Here is a 19,140-nt window from a genome sequence, read left to right on the forward strand (position 1 = left end):
TTGTTAGTTATAGTCAATATTGAAACTAATCTAGCAATTTTGTATAATAATAACAATAGTCTTTTATAGTAGTGTAGTATTAATTAAAGTGTGAATTAAAGTTAACTCTCCAATATTTACTGTAAGTTATAATTAATATATACTTTTTTCACAAAGAAAAACTAATAATTATTGATGTAAATGAAATATTATAGGTTTATTGAAATTAAATAAAATTTTAAGATAGAGTAACATTTTTCTTTTAAAAAATCTATCTAAACTTTGTTTATGTGACATTATGTTTTGTTATATTATCACTTACTTGTCGTCGTTCGGTGTCTTACTACTTAGTTTATAATTAACTTGTATTATATGCAAATATGCTATAGGTTGATATACATTTAGATTTATACGAAGTATATATAAAGATATAAATGTAAGTATAAATTGGAAAATGACAGTAGTAGATCAATATTAGGGGTGAGTGAAAAATTAGGGTACCTGGAATTGAAATCAGAATCCTATAGTAAAATTGAGAACTAAACAACCTATTGCAACAATTTTTGGTTTAGGTTGTCAGTTTTTTTTAAGGTACCATGTATGTGTTAAATTTTCAAACAACTTTTTTGGTTTGTTGTATGTGCGAGTTAAAGAATTCTAAATTTGTGACCATCCGAATTTTTTTGAAATAATTTTGCAAAAAAAAAATACGAAGTATTTTAAAAGATAAGTACATGTTCTGGTTCAATATAATAGAAACATGTTCAACAGGTTCCGGTTTCCATTTTGAAGAGCCTGTTGCAGCATATTCAAGTTTTGATTCTAGGATTATTAATAGGGCACCTAGTTATACTCACCTTTAGTATTTAACAATTATAGAGATTTTAGGCAAACTTTATTCGAATCAATATAGTGTATTCAGTTTAATCAAATTAGTATAAGTTCAATTTAGTAAAAATCAATAACTTCAAAGAAAAAAAATATATAATACAAAATATGTAATAGTAATTTCAGTTCAATAAAATAGTTTATGTTCCATTCAAAAAAAAAAAACGTTTAGCAAAAATTAGGTGAAATGAACAAGACCTAAGTCTAATTAAAGTATTTAGTTAACATATTCAATCATTAGCTAAGTGAACTTTAATCAAGCAAAATATCTAATTATCCTTGTTTAATTTGTTTTAGCTCTTTAATCCATAAGTTAGAGGCTCCTCCTCCTTTCAAAAAAAAAAAAAAAGGGTTAGAGGCTCATCCTCACGACTACAATAGATTGTTAGATTGTCTCTCTAACAAGATTAATGTATTTTCTAGCAATTTAAGTGGAAGATGTTCCACATTGCAAGACTTGCTTAATGATCGTAGTTTTTATGAAGGAAATTTTTATTTGATTTAAATTATGTATTTTTAAAAAATTCGATTATCGTTGTACATGTCATATGACTTTTTAATTAATGGATTAATTTTTCTACAAAAAAAAAAGGTATTAACGCTCTTCAAACATATAAAGAATCAAAATTGATCATGTACTTATATATTAAATTCAATTGAAATATGTCTTATTACATAATATTGTATGAAGATTGATGCTTCCTTTTTTTTTTTTTTTTGATGAATTAGAGAATCAATTTTGTTAAATTTGGTTTGAATAATAGAATCTACTTGAGGAGAAAATTAAAAATAGTTATGTCATCAGTATGATTAACTGATACACTTATCAAATGCGACTGTTTTTTTAAAGTATTACAAGTATACAATACACTTACACTTCTATTTTGGCAAACAAATATGATTGGTTCAATACATTTGGTAGGTCTGACTAGACCTGATCAAGGATAGCTCCGCCTGATTTTGGGCCGGTTTTGGGCAGATTATTCCGGCCCGATTTTTTTTTAGGCGGGTTTGGGAATGCGGTTTTATACAATTTTAGTTACTTTGTGGGCGCCCGAAAAACCCGCATGGCCTGGCCATTTCGGGCGGGTTTGGGCACAAAAGTTTCGGCCCAAAGATTGACTAGGTCCGGCCCGAGAAGTGGGCTGGTTTTTTTTACCTCGACCTGGCCCGCCCAATGATAACCTCTAGGTTTGACATTGTTATCAGACTTACTATTTTGAGGAGATAAATTTGAATGTTAGCTTGTTTTAAGTTAAATAATAGGTGAGATTATATTCAGATAAATGGCCACAAGTTGTATTATTAATACGTATGGACTTTTTCCAAAAGTTACAAAATAAATAAATAAAAATTGGCATCACTTATACAAATAAATATAAATTCAGCCTTTTTATTGTTTATAGTAAGTTAGGTCCCGTGTCATGCATGATTATTTCACTATTATTCTAAATTCAACACTATATTTGTAAGCAAATAAAAAAAAAAAAAAACCTTTTATAAATATGCTGTGGACAAAGTATAACCATATTATATAGTTTATCTTCTTAGCTTAGGTATACATGAAATGAAACATGAAATATAATGAAAGAATAATTTTTTAAGGAAGTAAATCACAATTATGAAAAGAATTGAATTTTTTTAGGAAGTGAATCACAATTATATGATTTGGTGAATAATTTATTTAAAGAAATAAATCACAATTATGTAAAGAAGTGAATTTTTTTAGGAAGTTAATCCCAATTATATGATTTGGGGAATAAATTTTTTAAGGAAGTAAATCACAATTGTGTAAAGAAGTGATTTGTTATTTTTTTTTTTTTTTAGAGGAAGGGATCAAAAATAGAGGGAAAAAATAGTACAAAGAAGTGACACATGTCATTCTTGGTGTTTGTTTTAGTATTATTATTACTAGATTATATCCCGTGTCATGCACGGATTGTTTATTATTAGTTTAATTATTGCATAGTATTTATTAAATGAATAATAGTTTTGTTGAGAGTGTATAAATGAAATATATATCAAATAGTTACGGAAATATTATTGCATATATGTATTAAATATTCTCTAAGAAGTTTTGGCAAAATAAAAATGGTAGGAAACTTTTAAAAGAAAATGACACATGCATGTCATTCCTAGCTGGTTTCACCTTTAATATAATATAATATAATATATAATTTTTGTAATAGATTTGTGAGTTAAAGTCAATTTGATGCAATATAACGTAATTTTTTTTTTAAATTTCATATATTATAAAAAAAAATAATTTTAATAAAATAATATTTACATTACTAATAAGAATATTTGATTTCTATTTCCCTTCAAAAAAAATATTTAATTTCTAATATAGTATATAAATTAAATATATATATTTTTATTGTCTTAAATAAGCCATCAATAAAAAAGATATAAAAAGAAAAATCAAGTTAGAATATATTTATTTCAGGATTGTTATTTTTGGAGGAAAAAAATGACACCAGAATGTGACATGTGTCATTCCCGGTGTCTGTTTTAGTATTATGTTATTGATTGATGATTATTATTATATGTTATTGATTGATTGATTGTTGCATTATTTTTTTTAGATGTATAAGTCTGAAGTTGTTATTACTTAAAAAGTATTTTTGGAATATTAATATAACTATAATTGATATTAGGTTAAGAACTTCACATTTATTGTCGTATCGGTAGTTTGTACAATATTGTATTGTATCTAGTAGATGTTAGATCTGCTTTTCATGGTAGAGAATTACGCCGTAAGGTGTCTGGTACAAGTACAAATAAGATAATCAGGTTGTTGGATTAGTAGCCAGTTAAGGAAATTCGAGGAGTAAGAAATTCAGAAAAGTCTTAGACCTAACGATGTCGTAATTACTAGCTGTAAAGAGAAGGGACGTTGAACTATCCCGAGAAGATTAGACGATAGGATAACTCTGAATTAATTTGTCGTTATAGCAGAAGAAGACACCAATTCAGAAGATGATATATTACCCAAGCTAGTTGCTAATCAACATTCGAGGGCGTCTTATCATAAGCGTTCTCGCATAGACGCATAGAGTGGTCTATCGACTACAAGTAAGTTGGAGATTATATTATAGTAGGCCTATAATGAAGTTTACAATACATACAATAGGTATAGGTTCCATCAGAATACGAACACATTATTTAAATTTGTACTCATGTTGAACAATGTGAGTCGTGTTCCACGTACTCATGATGAAGAATTTAACTTCACTAAGGGCCTGTTCACATTTATTGAACTGAGCTGAACCGAACTAAAATGATTGGAGCTGAACTGAACTGAACAGAAATGAGCTGAAATGAATATTTTATGAGAGAGGAAAATTAGGATCGGAGCTGAGCGGAATTGATTGGTGCTGAACTGATTGGAGTTGAACTGAACTGAACTGAAATTAAGTAAATGTGAGCAGGCCCTAAGTCTAGACATCAAGGGGTTTGATTTCAAAGCTAGGTGAAGGTGAAGTGTTGTACGTTTATAGGGGTTCACAACTATTTCTAAATGAGTGAAAGGTGTTTAATGAGAGACATTATATGTGTTGCAAGGGTACGAATGAATGATCTACGTTGTATGGGTTTTTTGATATCACATTGTCAGTTTGTGGTAGTGTTGAGACATAAGAGGAACAACACGTTGCTCTTTGTGAGAGTGATGAACTACTTGGAGAGAATTTAGTCAACACTCACCATAAAAAATCTAAAGAACCGCAATTATCATTGTCAAAATCGATTCAACCTAACCTGGCATATGAGGACAAATTTTAGGGAGGCCTAGCCTCCCTGAAGATACAGTTGTGAAGACATGGTGGCTTATGTATTAGTGTTGTTGTAGAGGTGGATATATCTGAGCCGCCCAAGGAATGTATTAATGTAGTAGATAGCTCAGGGTACTTTATGCTTTGTACTAGGCCAAGTGAATGTTCGAATCTAATTCTGTAGAGTATACTCCAGCGTTGTTTGGACTTGTAATTATTTGAATCTGTTAATTGTCTTCCAGGGCAAATCTTCGATTTTATTTCATGATCTCATTCCGGGAATATTCGTTATACATTTGGTAGGTCTATCATTGTGATCAATGCATTTGGTCATTTTTTTTATTATTATTGTGAGAGGGTTAAAGTCAAGTTGAAGATTTGTTAAATATGCATTGAATTTGAGTATTGGCTTTGAAATTCATTTTGTTCGTGACATCCATGTAGGGCAAAAACGAGTTGAGTATTATAATTAATGAGTATACATATAATACCTTGTTTATTCTATATGATAGGATCTGATTGACCTATGCGTTTGTCTATTTGCGAAATTACGGAAATAATACCTCATTAATTCTTTTATCAAATTTGTTACTCCGTATTAACTTTATGCCAAAATTGACACTTCCATATATGTAAATATACAAAGAATTATCTCACTTCAAATCCACAAGAGAAAATAAAATAAAATAAAATAAAAATACTACCCCTAAAATAATGTTAAAGAACTTAGATAAGGGAGTAAAAAAAACCACAAATCACAAAACACAGAAACACACGAGTGGTAGAAACAACCAAAAAAATTTTTTAAAAAAAATGAAAAAATTTACTCAAATTTTATTTATTTATTTATTTTCCTCAAAATAAAAAAATAAATAAAAATTTCATTCATAAGATTGGAGGGAGGAGCAGAAGTTCGGGTTTTTCTTCATCTCGTTCTTCTGTTGGTTCTTTCGCCGCCGGCCGCTATTTATCTCTCCATTTTCTTTTTTCATTTCCCTTTTTTCTTTTATATGTCACAATTAAATAAATAAATATTCTTCCCTAAAATTAATAAAATCTCCGCCGTACGACCACCGTGGTCTCCGCCATCTTCAGCCGTCGATCTGGTGGTTGTATCGCATTATTCTCTTTCTCTCTCCTCAAATTAAGGATTTTCTGATTTGTTCGATGTGAATTTTCTTCGCAATCGGTGAGAATTTCCTCTCATTTTTTCTGCATTTTCTACTTCAAATTAGGGTTCTTATTTCGCTTGATCCTATGAAATTCAATTAATTTGATATGATTTTTTCAGGTAGCTGAAAATCGAAGTTGAGATTGGGGCATGGGTCGGAGTTTGGTGAATCGGCCGACGAATGAGTTGAAGATTAAGACATTGTATTTGGTTGTTAGGTTTAGTTGATAATTTTTGCGAATTTAGGGAAATTATTTTGCTGCTGCTGCTGTAATTTGGTGGTGTTGAGATTATATTAGAAGTTGTTTAGATTAAGAATTTGTTGTTGAGGGGCAATGTTTGGATCCAATCCGGATTCTGGTAATCATGGTAACGCTGGACTTCCTGGAAACATTTTAATTCCGTTTCGTTTCGTGTGGCGGTATGGAGGAAGGAGGGTTTACCTCACCGGTTCGTTTACCGGGTAAGGGGCTCGGCTTTCGTCCGGTGTTAGATGATGAATTATTGATGTTAACTGTGGAGTTTGAACTGGGTTTTTAATATGATGTTTTTATGTAATTGATGTAGGTGGTCGGAGCATATACTCATGTCACCAGTGGAGGGGTGCCCTACTGCATTTCAAGTTGTTTGGAACTTAACCCCGGGATATCATCAGGTTATATTCGTGCTTTTTATTAGCTTCGTAATGGTTGTCGAAGTTATTACTTGATTATGGTCAAATTATCGTGCTTGGTATTGCTGTTTCAGTGGTAGTGTTTGATGGTGTTCTGTACTTCTGTTTGGTGTATGCAATTGGATGAAATCATATTTATAATTAGGGCTGCGGTAGTGCCACAAACATATAGCATTGTGATTTGTGAAATGATTATATCCATTTATTTCCTTTGCAAGTGATTTGTTATTATGGAAGAAATCTTAGGGAGCCTTAAATCTTGTGGCTGATATGTTCAAATTAGAATTTCAGGATCTTACTTTTAAACTTTAGATGAATGAACGTATCTCATTCACGTGCTTGGAGATTTTATTCACAATAGGACATGAATTCATGGTCGCTTTAATTGTTCAACTAAACATCAACTTGGAGTTTTATTTCGTTGAGATAGAAATAGGCTGTAAACTTTAATTGCAGTGAGAAGTGGAGTCTGCCCTGTTGTTGTTCATCTTTTAAGAAACCATTAACTTTTTAGCCTAGGTTTGTTGACGGATTTCCCCTTTTTTAATGATTTTGTTGCTCCTATATTTCTTTTATGGTTTTGTTTTCAAGACTTTAATTTGGTGAGTGATAGCAGATTTCGTTGCCTTTTTTTTTTGTTAGCATTTAGGGATTTTGTTCTTTGGGGTTTGGAACTTAAATTCTTTTCTCATTTAAAATTTCTTTTTACCTTATTTTTGTTTGTTACGGGGTACATAGATGAATAATTAGAACAATTCTGGGCAAATCACCATTGTTGGGATTTTCTCCAGTTTCACATCATCATCGAGAACTATACTGGTGCCGTGGTGCGTGTTTAAGCTTATTAAGTACTCTAGGTAGGATATGTTTTGGGGCTTCAGGTCATTAAAGCACTTGTCTATATAACTGTCATTGATATCGGAAGAGAGACAATGCTAAAAATTGTCACATTACTGTGATTTTGACCGAGACTTTAAATCACTGAACATCTTTTTAAAGGCATATTCTAGCACACTGTATGCTGTTTTATTGGGCAAGGTGTTCGAATTATGTTTTTTCCCTTATCCTTTCAACTTTTATTATTATTTTTATTTATTTTTTTTAATGGAGAAGATAGGTCATTAGTTATTTAGGTTTACTTATCCAACATCTCTTTCCTTTGTTCTTTACCCTCTCTTTCCCCTGTTAATTGAGCTTTGTTATTTGAATATTGTATCCTTTTGGTAATCTCGCAACTCTCTTCATACACAAATAATTTTCATGTTTGGTTTTGACATTCATATTAACGAATTTAGTAGGGTGGGGTGATAATTTGGAGAACAGTGGTTGGTGGAGGGATCCACGTCACATGGGTTGAGTGGTAAAGATTTTCATTTTAAGTAACAAGAAGATTTTGGTTGGACATCCTAAAAAGAATTTCAAGAATATTATTTGTGGACAAAATTTGCGGACAGAGGGAGTAGTTAATGCTTTGGTTGTCTTCTTCATTTTCTGGCATTCTTAGTCATGGGTAATGAGTATTGCCGTGTATCACTTTCTTGTGCTCGGGATCTATGCAATTACTTGACAGCTTTAAGTGATAAATTGTCGGGTTAGTTGTTTGGAGTAGTCTGTCATACCTACCCTGCTACACATCATGCGAAATCTTTCAAAATATGTAAAATGTAGTAGTTTTCATGGCAATGATTTTATTGATTTGCCCGCCTGTCTAATTGCATGACCAAAGTCCGATTTCTGTCTGGAATGTCTTGAGAGGCCTGCTGTTTATTTGAAGCTATTTTTTTTTTACATGCAGTACAAGTTTAATGTCGATGGTGAATGGCGTCATGATGAACATCAGCCTTTTGTTAGTGGAACTTATGGCGTTGTCAACACTGTGCTTCTAGCGAGGGATTCTGACATGGGTCCTACTGTATTCAGTGCTGATACTCCCGGTAGATCCAACATGGAGGTGGATGAGAACATGTTTGTTAGTGCAGTAAGTATTGTGTTAAATAATTTAATAATTTTTGGAATGGTTTACTCTTGTAGCATTCCATGCTATTACTTGATAGTAGAATGTTGGTACATGGTATCTTGTTTGATGAAGAATATATTTCTTTCATTTTCTAATATCTGAGTTGGAGCTAGGTGTCTAACAAACATGACATTCTGTTATCCCCTTAAAATCAATTTGTGTGGGATTTTACTTACAATTTTATGAAATTATAAGGCTGGTTTGATGTGTTTGTATTTTAAGTAGAATCAATATCCTGTCATCTATTTATTTCTTGAGTTCTTGAACAAATGAGTGTTGCCTTAGTTTTCTCTTTTGTCCCATGAATGGCAACAGGCGGCTACACCTGATGGAATGTTGCGGGAGCAAGTTTCAGATGCTGATATACAGCTTTCTCGTCATCGTATATCTCTGTTTTTGTCACAACACACAGCGTATGAGTTATTGCCAGAGTCAGGCAAGGTTTGGATATTTTTCCTTCTTTGATCTTCTCATTTTCCGTTCTCCAGACTTACATTCTTTTGTTAGATGAGGTAGATCTTTGACACTTGTCTGTGTTGCAATTGTAGGTTGTGGCCTTGGATGTTACTTTACCGGTTAAACAAGCTTTTCATATCCTTTATGAACAGGTTTGCAATATCCGTTTTAATGTTAATGTGCTTGCTAAGATTATGCTTTCTTTTGTATTTGTTTGTGATTCCTCCAAAAATGGAAAACTATGACCTAGCAGTGATTTTTCAATGAATAAAGGTCAAGAAAAAATTGATTGTATTGCTGTTTCTCTATGCTTTTTGCTATTTTACCTTTCCAAACATGGGAACATGAAGCAATTAAATATAAGTCAAGAATATGTATTAATGTATAATCATCATGGCCGAGGCTATCTGTTTGCCTAGCTTTTCAGCCATCTGTGTTCAATTTAGTTTATTTGCATTAGGTATGCGGATAATATGCTTGGCAATAATTGCTTACCTGTCATGGCATGAAAATGCTCGAGGTTTTGGGTTAATATGTTGATGAGAAATAACTAGGCTACCTTCTTCAAGCTCTCATGCAAGGCCTCCCATGGGACATGATAAAGAAATTTTTTCCTACTAATAATGTTACTTGCTAGCTTTAGTCCTGAAATATAACAGTGTATTATGAAGATATTATCCAAAAGTCTTGCACAATGTCCCATTTAAAATATCACCTAATGAAAATCGTATTCAAGATATAGTATATATCTAAAGTAATTGATCAAATCTTATGTACGGGGTGAGTATCTTTAAATTTCTGTGATGTTGTATGTTTGCTTTTTGCTAACTATTAGTTTGATTTCAACACTTCCAGCATCCCAGTATATGCAAAAAATGTATTCCCAGTGATTTGAGATTTTGGATATTTGGTCACTACCTGTGTACTTAGCAAATGTAAATTTGTTACTGATAATGAAGTTAGTTTGTGCTTTAGGCTTTTCTTTTTTTTTTTTTTTTTTTTTTTATATAAAAATTGCTGTACTGCCTGCAAATCATGTTTGTGATGCAGTGAGGCAATGATGCTTCATTTTCTGATTTTTAATAATCCATTCTGTCTGTCTTTTATGGACCTCCAATTTAATGAAAATCATTTTTGTCATGTTATGGAGGAAATTTTTATTCTATTTCAGGCATCTTCTCACTCTTGTGTCATACGTGGAAGTCTTTGAATGAAAGGCTTTCAGTGTCTTTGCTGTTTTTATAATTCTTTTTTATTTTGAATTACCTAAACCTCTGCATCCAAGTCATATCTAGTTTTATATAAATTTAGAGATTAGAGATGAGGAGCTTCTGATGAGACGAATGCTTTACCTTGTGCAGTTTTTTTTTTTTTTTTTTTTTTTTTTTTTTTTTTTTTTTTTTTAAAAATTTTTTTAATTCTTAATTTCTATCTTGTTGTGACTGATTTCCATCATAAGCCCTAATTCATGGCTTCATGCCTGGCATCTGCGTTTCAACATTTTCAAGTTCCTAGAAAGGGGAATTTTTATGTTTACTTTTGAATCTTAACACAATTCACAGTTTCACACCATACCCTTGTAGTTACTTGAAAGATAATACAAAATGTGCCCAAAATATAACATGTTTGAATTTTACTATACATATGAATGTATGATAAGCTTGAGGGGTACATTGTGTCATGTTTTGTGAACATTGTAAGGGGCTGTTTAGTTCATGCATGGGATTTGGAATGGAATCAAGATAAGGAATTAAGGAAAAATTATTTTTCTAAAAAATCAAATCTCTAAATTCACTACACTGCTATTCCAGCTGTCATCTACCGGCAACAAGTCCTAAAAATCATCATACCTTCACTTTTTTTTTTTTTTTTTTTTTTTTTTTTCAAGCTATGGGTACCTAACTTACCTCAGCTACAATTTCTATGTCATAACCTCCCACTATTCATCTCTTACTGCTGCTTTCATAGCAGGCTTAATTTTCTTTCCCTGCATCTCTGCTTTTCCTCACCTTCCACATAACAACAACCAGGTTTTCCCTTTATCTCTGTTAAGACATGTTTGCCATTACTATGAAAAAATCTGTATGAACTTTGGCTCTTTGGTGGTTGTTAATGTCTAAAGTTTCAGTTTGAAACTTTGCTCTTTGGTGTGAATGGCTGGTGGGCTGGCATGTTGTGAATGTTGAAGATGAAAAAAGCTTGGAAGTTGCTGATTATTGGCATGTTGGGTTAGTTGTGATGGTAGTTTTCATTGGTGGAATGGTGGTGATGTGGTCAAACATGGGGTGTGCCGATGGAAGTGGGTAATAGGTACTCATGGGTTGTTGCAGCTGAGGGGTGGTGGTTGTTGGTGGCTGGAGGTGTGAGAGCGCTGGGGTTGGTAGTAGTTGGCAGTTGACGGTGACAGTGGTGGTTGTTGGATGGTGTGGGTTCATTGGTAGTTTAGGGTGGTCAAAGGCAGGAGTAATGAAGATGTATTACAGGGCATATAGGTCCTGGGTAATGACAAAGATAATAAACTGGAGAACTCCAAAAATTATAAGGGTGAAATGGAATTTTTTTTTAAAAAAAGGCAACCTAAGTACTGAACACTCATACGTTACATAATGGAGGCTTTTACTTCCTTTTTCTTTTCCCAATCCCCCTCAACCAAACAGCTTATAAATTATGTCACAATTTTGGGGTGCTATATTTTTTTCTTAATTTTGTTGGTGAAATAATATTGTCATTTATATTATATACTTTTTTTAATACATGGGGAACAACCAGGTAATTTTCATTAAGGCTGGCATTCTTGGCAAAAATAATATCAAGAAGATATTTTAGATGGACTGATTGAATTTCCCTATATAATTATTCAAAGAAGTGAAGAAATAACATTAGGCTATCTAGCTTCTTAATATTGATAGGTTGGGTAGGTGTAAATAAGATTGCAGAAGAAGGCATATAGTAAAACGATTGGAGTAAGAAGAAGAAAAAATATACTTCTTATGATTGGTTCAGATGCCTCACGTCTTCTTTCCAAAAGTAATCAAAATTAAATTGAGATGAATCAATCCTGTCCGCGAAAAGCATAATAGAAAAATTTGCCAATAAAGACTGAGGCATGCACGCAGGTGTGGCTAGAGTAGACGACCACAACAATGCCCAGACTGCAGCATATGCAATGTTTTAATTGACAGACTATGCTCTATATATTGAATCTTGATTTATAAAGTTTCATTTTCATATGAATGATCTAGGGCACGAATATTGAATTGTAAACTGGAACTTTTTTGCTCATGATGTATTTCATGGAAATAAAGTTGTTTAATATGGGGTCTATGGGCTGGAGGGAATACTGAAGTTGATCTATGATTTTGCACCATCCCAAAAAGTGCCAATTTTATACTCCTTTAGGGCATATGACTGTTTGGTCCTGCTCTGTGGCAGTTGGAGTGTCGTTGAAACTGATACCTGGGGTTCAATTGAAAAGTTGAAGTAACCAAGAAAAAAGCTGGATTTCTCTTGATTAAGTGTGCCTGCTGCTGCCTGCTTTGGGGATGCATGCAACTGGTGTGTCTAGACAAAATTTGACCATGGGATCTGCAGTTTGACGTGTGTGATCTTCTGTAGTGAAATAAATATACTTATACCCGTTTAAAAAATAAAATAAAATAAAATAATAATTAAAATACACATACGTGTCTATGTGTATTCTGTTTAAGTATGAAGATTTTCTAAAGAAATCTATCTTATCGGTGGCTCATGATCTCTTGAGCAACCTCATCACCAATGTGAGTTTGTTGGTCATCATTTTTTTTTTTTTTTAAAAAATTCTTTTTTTAATATCTATATCATGAATTCTTCCCCTCAGATACAGAAGCTAGCATCTTTGTGTCTGGTTTCTCTTTTGGAAGGTCTTGTTGAATTGAGTGTGTTTCAGTGAGTTATAGAAATAAATTCTACATCATTTCAAGATCATATTAATTTTGATTAGAGCTATTGTTATTTAAGTACAAAGCTAGCATATTTGTGTCTGGTTTCTCTGTTGGAAGGTGTTGTTGAAGTTAGTATATGTCAGTGAGTTGTATACATTAATTCTACTTGATTTGTAGCTCTTCGGGTAGTGAAAAAGGAAATATCATTTTTTTTTTCACTTCTAACTTGCTTGAAATTACTATGGTTTAACCTCTTGTTCTGTGCTAAAATCTTAAATTTTTCATTTGATATTTGTTCCAATTTTCAGAGAATATTCACTATTTGTGAGATTGAATTATTAAAGTATGCGCTAAGACTTGTGTGGAAAGTAACATTTCATTCTTGATCTCCTTTATTTAGTTTTACTTTTAGGTACATTAAGGTTTATAATGCCTTCCCTTCTACCCATAAATCTCCAATTATTTTACATTGAACTTACCCTCCTTGCTTCTCCGTTGTTTTACCCTGATCACTCTTGTATTCTTGTCTTCTTGAGCATTGAAGAGAATTTTGCTATTATGTAGTGTTGTGTATTAATAGTTGTTTGTCTTCTTTGTTCATCAGCTACTCTTTTTTAGGTGTATGTTTTAGCATGGTGCTATCTTCCTAGTCAACGTTTTCCTTGCCGATCTTGTGATTAACTTGTCTAATTCTGATTTAATCTACTTTCAGGGGGTCCCCGTTGCTCCTTTATGGGATTTTGGCAAGGGTCATTTTGTGGGAGTTCTTAGTGCAATTGATTTCATTCTAATCTTGAGAGAGGTATGTGGTCACTTGTACTGTTGTGCATCACTCATTTCTTATAACCTCATGCTGCATGTGCCTATCTTTTTATTGTTTTCTTTGGTAGGTGCTCTATGAGAACAGTATTTGGCTGAATCTTCCCGGCATTATTCGTTAATTCAATTAAATATGATGCAGTGATGTTGAGTTGTTTGTAAATTTTTTTCCTTGTTGCTAAATTTTGTCAAGCTGTTTTAGTTAATGCAAGTATTTTGACTGGATTAGTTATAGGTTTTGAATTTGATGTTGCTCAGTGAGCTTCATGTCGGTCATGGCTTAGATCAGCGAGAGTGATCTGTTGTGCTTTATTTGAGTACAGCTTGGCCATTGTGAGACTGTGATTTTAGTCATTTTGATAGAGGCTAATCCTTAATTTATTTGATTATTTTCTACAATTTTGTGAGAAAATCTCTGCTGGCATTTGATGCAAGTATGACTTCTAGCCATGAACAACCACAACTTTGGTCGGAAACTTCTCAATTCAAAAGACAATACTTTGGACGTGGGTCATAATAAGCTTATAGCTGTGGATCTATACTCATTCAGCTTGGTTATATATTCCTTTCCCTCAATCTTCACTGCTCAAGGAAATATATGGCACTGATTTCACTTGTTTGCGAAATTTTGCCAGACATCCTATATCTTCTTTTTTCTTGAGGCTGGAGCTCTGTAGTATAACTAAGTTCTTGAGTTTCTTTCCTTATATACTTTACTGTGTTCTAAGCATTACGATTGCTGAGTTTTTAATTGTACTATGATAATTTCTGCGCTATCTGGTAGTGTCCTCGATGGAATATTGAACCATTATATTCTTTGTTGCTTGCTAAAGAAGATCTTATGTGTGGTTAGTTTCTTTGAATACTTTCCTTTTTATTAACATTGTATAATTTTTAGCTTGGAAATCATGGCTCAAATTTGACGGAAGAAGAGCTGGAGACTCATACGATATTGGCATGGAAAGATGGAAAAATTCGTGTCAACAGACAAATTGAGGGTAGTGGGAGGCCGTATGCCAGACAGCTTATAAATGTAAGTGCTTCCGCCATTAGCTTATGGAGGTGCCGCTGTGAAATGATTTGTCCTAAAAGTACAGCTTTTGTTTGAAGCATTTTGGCTTGCAGCTAGTGTTTCCAAATTAAGATGCAGTAAATAACCTATTTTCAAGGACTCCATGTAGAAATCTTCTCAGACCTTAAGAGTTTTTGAAGGATGTATTTTGTGGGTTGGAATGGGTGGTTCTCATCTCTAAAAATTTGAGTCTTGGTCTGCTTGCCTTCTTCGTGATTGCTGCCTTAAAGCTCATCTGTTAGTGGGAAGGTTTGGTGATTCTCTTACAAGATTTTTCAGTCTTTTTAGTTTTTTCCAGTTGCTGGTGATACTTATAATTTGTTTCATTCATCACCAAGGATTAACATCTGGTAATGACAGTGCACTTCTTATTGAATTATCAAGTAGTGATGTACTCTAGTAAATGCATTATAATTCTGGCCTGAGCCGGTTTCCTGTCTTCTTCATGCAATGTGAATGCATTTGTGATAATAAGGAACTTTTTCTTGAACTATAAAGTGATTTGTAAGATGCTCAAATGGTTTTTGACCTTAGTCACTGGAATTGGCTTCCGGGTTTTATTTTGGGAGATACTCAGAATTTACTACATATATTTCGTGGAGCTGAAGCTTTTTTCCGTTTCTCTCTTGTATAATACATAGCTTAATACTGATCTTTACTGTCCTTTTTATTGGAATTGCAATGTTTTATTAGATGCTCAAAAGAATAATGAATGTTTACTCATTTACATTTTAATTGTGCTCCAGTCTTTCTGCTTTCTGGTCTTTTTCTTAGCTGGGATAGGGTGGTCAGGGATGTTCAATATGGTTAGCTGGATTGACATCTGTACATTTTAAACCCGTGTAGGCTGGGCCTTATGATTCATTGAAAGATGTGGCTTTGAAAATTTTGCAAAACAAAGTATCCACAGTTCCAATTATACACTCATCGTCCCCAGATGGTTCTTTCCCCCAGCTGCTACATCTTGCTTCCTTGTCTGGAATTCTAAAATGTAAGTTTCCTACCCCCAACTCTACCATTGCAACTCCTTGCTGCATCTTAGCTTGATACTGTAAATCACTGCTTTCGTTTATTTTTCCAGGTATTTGCAGACATTTTAAGCACTCTAGCAGCTCTTTGCCTATTCTTCAGCAACCAATTTGTTCAGTTCCTTTGGGTACTTGGGTTCCCAAGATTGGTGAATCAAGTCAACTGCCATTTGCTACCCTGAAACCAAATGCCTCTCTTGCGGCTGCACTGTCTTTGCTTGTCCAAGGTTATTTTGTCTTTGATGCTTCTTGAATCAGACATCTAAGCTTTGTCAGTATTTTGTTTTTGTTTGGTGCCAGTTAACAGTGGGTTTTATTGAGAACTCTCATAACTCTACACAGCATGACCCATCTTATGTTAGTTTTGTGCTAATTTTGCAGCGGATGTGAGTTCGGTACCCATAGTTGATGAAAATGACTCGTTACTGGATATATATTCTCGAAGGTATTGTTGTGTTTCTATTTTCATTTTAGACGGTTAATCCTTCTGTGTATGCATTTAGATCATCTGATATTTTTTTCATCTCTTTCTTAGTGATATTACTTCTTTAGCAAAAGACAGGGCGTATGCACAAATTCATCTTGATGAAATGAGTGTTCATCAGGTAATTTGTTAAACAAGATATCCCTGCAGTATCCCCCTGTATTTAAGTTACTTTCTCTATCCTAGTTTCTGTATGTTTGTTCCATAGTGTGCCTAATGTACACCCCCCCAAAAAAAAAAAAAAAAAAAAACTCACAATTTCACAAATGATAACAATGAAGAGAACAAAGCACTTTCCGGTAACAGTAAAGGATTCATCTGATATTTAATATAACTTGACTGAGCATTTTACTTACACACCTAATTTTGCTGTTGTGCAGGCACTTCAACTAGGACAAGACGCTACTTCTCCATCAGGAGTATTCAATGGACAAAGATGTCAGATGTGCTTGTCCTCAGACTCTCTACAAAAGGTCATGGAGCGGCTTGCAAATCCAGGTATGCCGATACTACAAAACATATTTTCACATTCATGTAAGCTCACTTTGGCCAAGTGATCATTTTGCTATTGATACTTGTCCTCAGGTGTCAGAAGGCTTGTGATTGTGGAAGCCGGCAGCAAGCGTGTTGAAGGCATTATTACATTGAGCGATGTATTCAGATTCTTGCTTGGCTAGCGTTCTGCTCAAATGTTCTTGGCATAGAAACTTTGGAGCAATTCATCCATAATGTAAACACCCCTGTTACTCTGCCGTGCCTTCACATGTGACAGATGGCTTCATTAGTTGCATTAGTCCTTGATTGTTCTTGTGGGCGATGTTCTTTCGAGCCCCATTGTTTTTAGGATACAGGGCAAGGGAAAAAAAAGAAAAAAAAAAAAAGAATTTGTAAATTGAAGAGATTGGAAATTTTCCCATTTCACCTTTTTTTATAACCAGAATTCATGTCGATTCCCTCACGGTGCTGCATTGGCTTACCACTAGGTTTACATTAAAAAAAAAAAAAAAAAAAAAATCAAAATATCAGCCACTTTGCCTCTCCTCCCCCCCTCCGCCTCAAAAGAAAAAAGAAAATAAAACTCTTACTATCTCCGTTACATATTATTTGCAACGATTAGACATTTTTCCTCTATTTTATGTCAAATTGTTGTAAATAATGTATAATGGAGATAGTATATCTAATGCAAGTGTATTTGTTGCAGCATTCATCTAAATTGGTAGGATTAATGTCCTCACAAGTCACAAATGCTATGCGAAATTTACCTTGTGCGGAGTGCTTCTATTTTTCGCAATGTGCTCTTGATACTACATATTCAAAATTATGTAAAATCACATATCAACTAGTCTTGAATGAAAACCAGCAAATTTTTGAACCTTAAGATAATATGTTGAGGATAAAATTGTCATTATGAATCACATATCAAATCTTAATTTGCTGTGGTTATACACAATATGGGTTGTCAAGGGTTAATTTTAATTGCAAAGCAGTATTTTTTTAGTGTTGAGTGCTTCATTTGTTTTTTTTGACAGTTGGCACATATCACCTAGACGCGTTTGCCAATCTATAATTTTAAATGTATACTTCGATATCTTTAGTTACTTATTATAAAAAAAATTATGAAATTTTGACATCTGTAAAATAGATATTGAGATGAATCTTACAACTATAGTTTATGTAAATAGTGGACCAAGTCAAAACGTGTTTACTAAAAAAAAAAAACAGAAGTAGTATTACGGAGTAACAAACTTTGTGGCTGTAAACCAACTTACCAAATAAGACGACACCCTAGTATCAAATTGTGTAAAGAAGGGTTAAACTTACGTTTCGGGATCTCCGGCACGTATGGTGGCTTCGCTGCCCCTTTTCCCACCTGCAGCAGCCAGCAGTAGCTCAGAGAATACCCTGGTAGCAAAATTTTATTTGTAAACGACAATTTTATCCTCAACATAGTGTATAAAGTCAAATATGCCCCTTGATATATTTCACATGTTTATCACAAAAATCAACTTAAATATTCTCTTTATTTGTACCTACAACAATTTTATTAGGAAAAAACTTGTTATATTGATCCTAGGGGTAAGCATAACAGGGTACCCTGCTAAAATTTTAGAAACAGAATCGGAACCTGTTGCAACAGTAATAGGAACCGGAACCGAAATCTGTTGAACAGTTTCTTGAAAATTGGGAGCTGGAACCTACAGGTTCCGGTTCCAATTTAGGGTACCTTGTCTTATAATATACTTAATCAATTTTTGCATTTTTTTTTAATATAGAACTGGTTGGTCATTATGTTAATATATATATATATTTATAATCATAATTTTCATATTTATTATTTAAATAATAAGTGAGAATTAGTGTATAATTTGAAATTAAGTGATACTTTTATCAGGTTATAGGGTACCCTACAGGTTCCGATTCCGGTTCCAAAAATTGAGAGCCTAAACTGGAATCTTTTGCAACAGGTTCTCCAATTTGCTATCCGAAATCGGAATCTCTTGTACAAATATTAACATAATGATCTTTATTAAACTAAATTTTAGGGGTATAAATATCCATCTACTATTCTTAAAAGTTTTATATATATATAAAAAAAAAGACAAGGCAAATAATTGAATAAACAATTTACTCGTAGAATATAAAAATAAAAAAAAAACATTTAATTTTAATAAGGGTAAATAGGTAAATAAATAATTTAGAAGATACTTAAATGAATTTTATTTGTTACATCATTTGGCGAATTGGTGGTAATACAAACTACAAAAAACATCAACATACTACACACTGCACACACACTCTCTCTCCAACGTCCTACCAGTTTTCAACAATGGCTCCTAAACGAAAATTGAACCGAATACTG

General features: G+C 33.1%; 1 protein-coding gene across 1 annotated transcript; it reads left to right on the plus strand.

The window, feature by feature from the left end:
• The first annotated feature begins 5,532 nt into the window (after positions 1–5,532).
• LOC145603766 (sucrose nonfermenting 4-like protein) lies at positions 5,533–17,238 on the plus strand. Its single transcript, XM_081659749.1, has 14 exons — positions 5,533–5,829; positions 5,932–6,274; positions 6,379–6,466; positions 8,280–8,462; positions 8,817–8,942; positions 9,050–9,109; positions 13,590–13,679; positions 14,595–14,729; positions 15,615–15,759; positions 15,850–16,023; positions 16,178–16,241; positions 16,332–16,401; positions 16,661–16,778; positions 16,866–17,238. The coding sequence occupies exons 2-14, from the start codon at positions 6,147–6,149 to the stop codon at positions 16,955–16,957; spliced, it is 1,473 nt and encodes a 490-aa protein (XP_081515875.1). The 5' UTR covers positions 5,533–5,829; positions 5,932–6,146; the 3' UTR covers positions 16,958–17,238.
• Positions 17,239–19,140: the final 1,902 nt, after the last annotated feature.

This window comes from Chenopodium album, chromosome 22 (assembly GCF_948465745.1).
Source record: "Chenopodium album chromosome 22, dcCheAlbu1.1, whole genome shotgun sequence".
Classification (NCBI taxonomy): domain Eukaryota; kingdom Viridiplantae; phylum Streptophyta; class Magnoliopsida; order Caryophyllales; family Amaranthaceae; genus Chenopodium; species Chenopodium album.

What these genes read in the sequence shown, in the direction of transcription:
- LOC145603766 (XM_081659749.1), top strand. Translation starts at nt 6,147, where the DNA reads ATGTTTGGATCCAATCCGGATTCTGGTAATCATGGTAACGCTGGACTT. An exon ending in CTTGTCTGGAATTCTAAAAT is followed by an intron (nt 15,760 to 15,849) that starts GTAAGTTTCCTA and finishes TTATTTTTCCAG; the next exon opens with GTATTTGCAGACATTTTAAG. An exon ending in GGAGCGGCTTGCAAATCCAG is followed by an intron (nt 16,779 to 16,865) that starts GTATGCCGATAC and finishes ACTTGTCCTCAG; the next exon opens with GTGTCAGAAGGCTTGTGATT.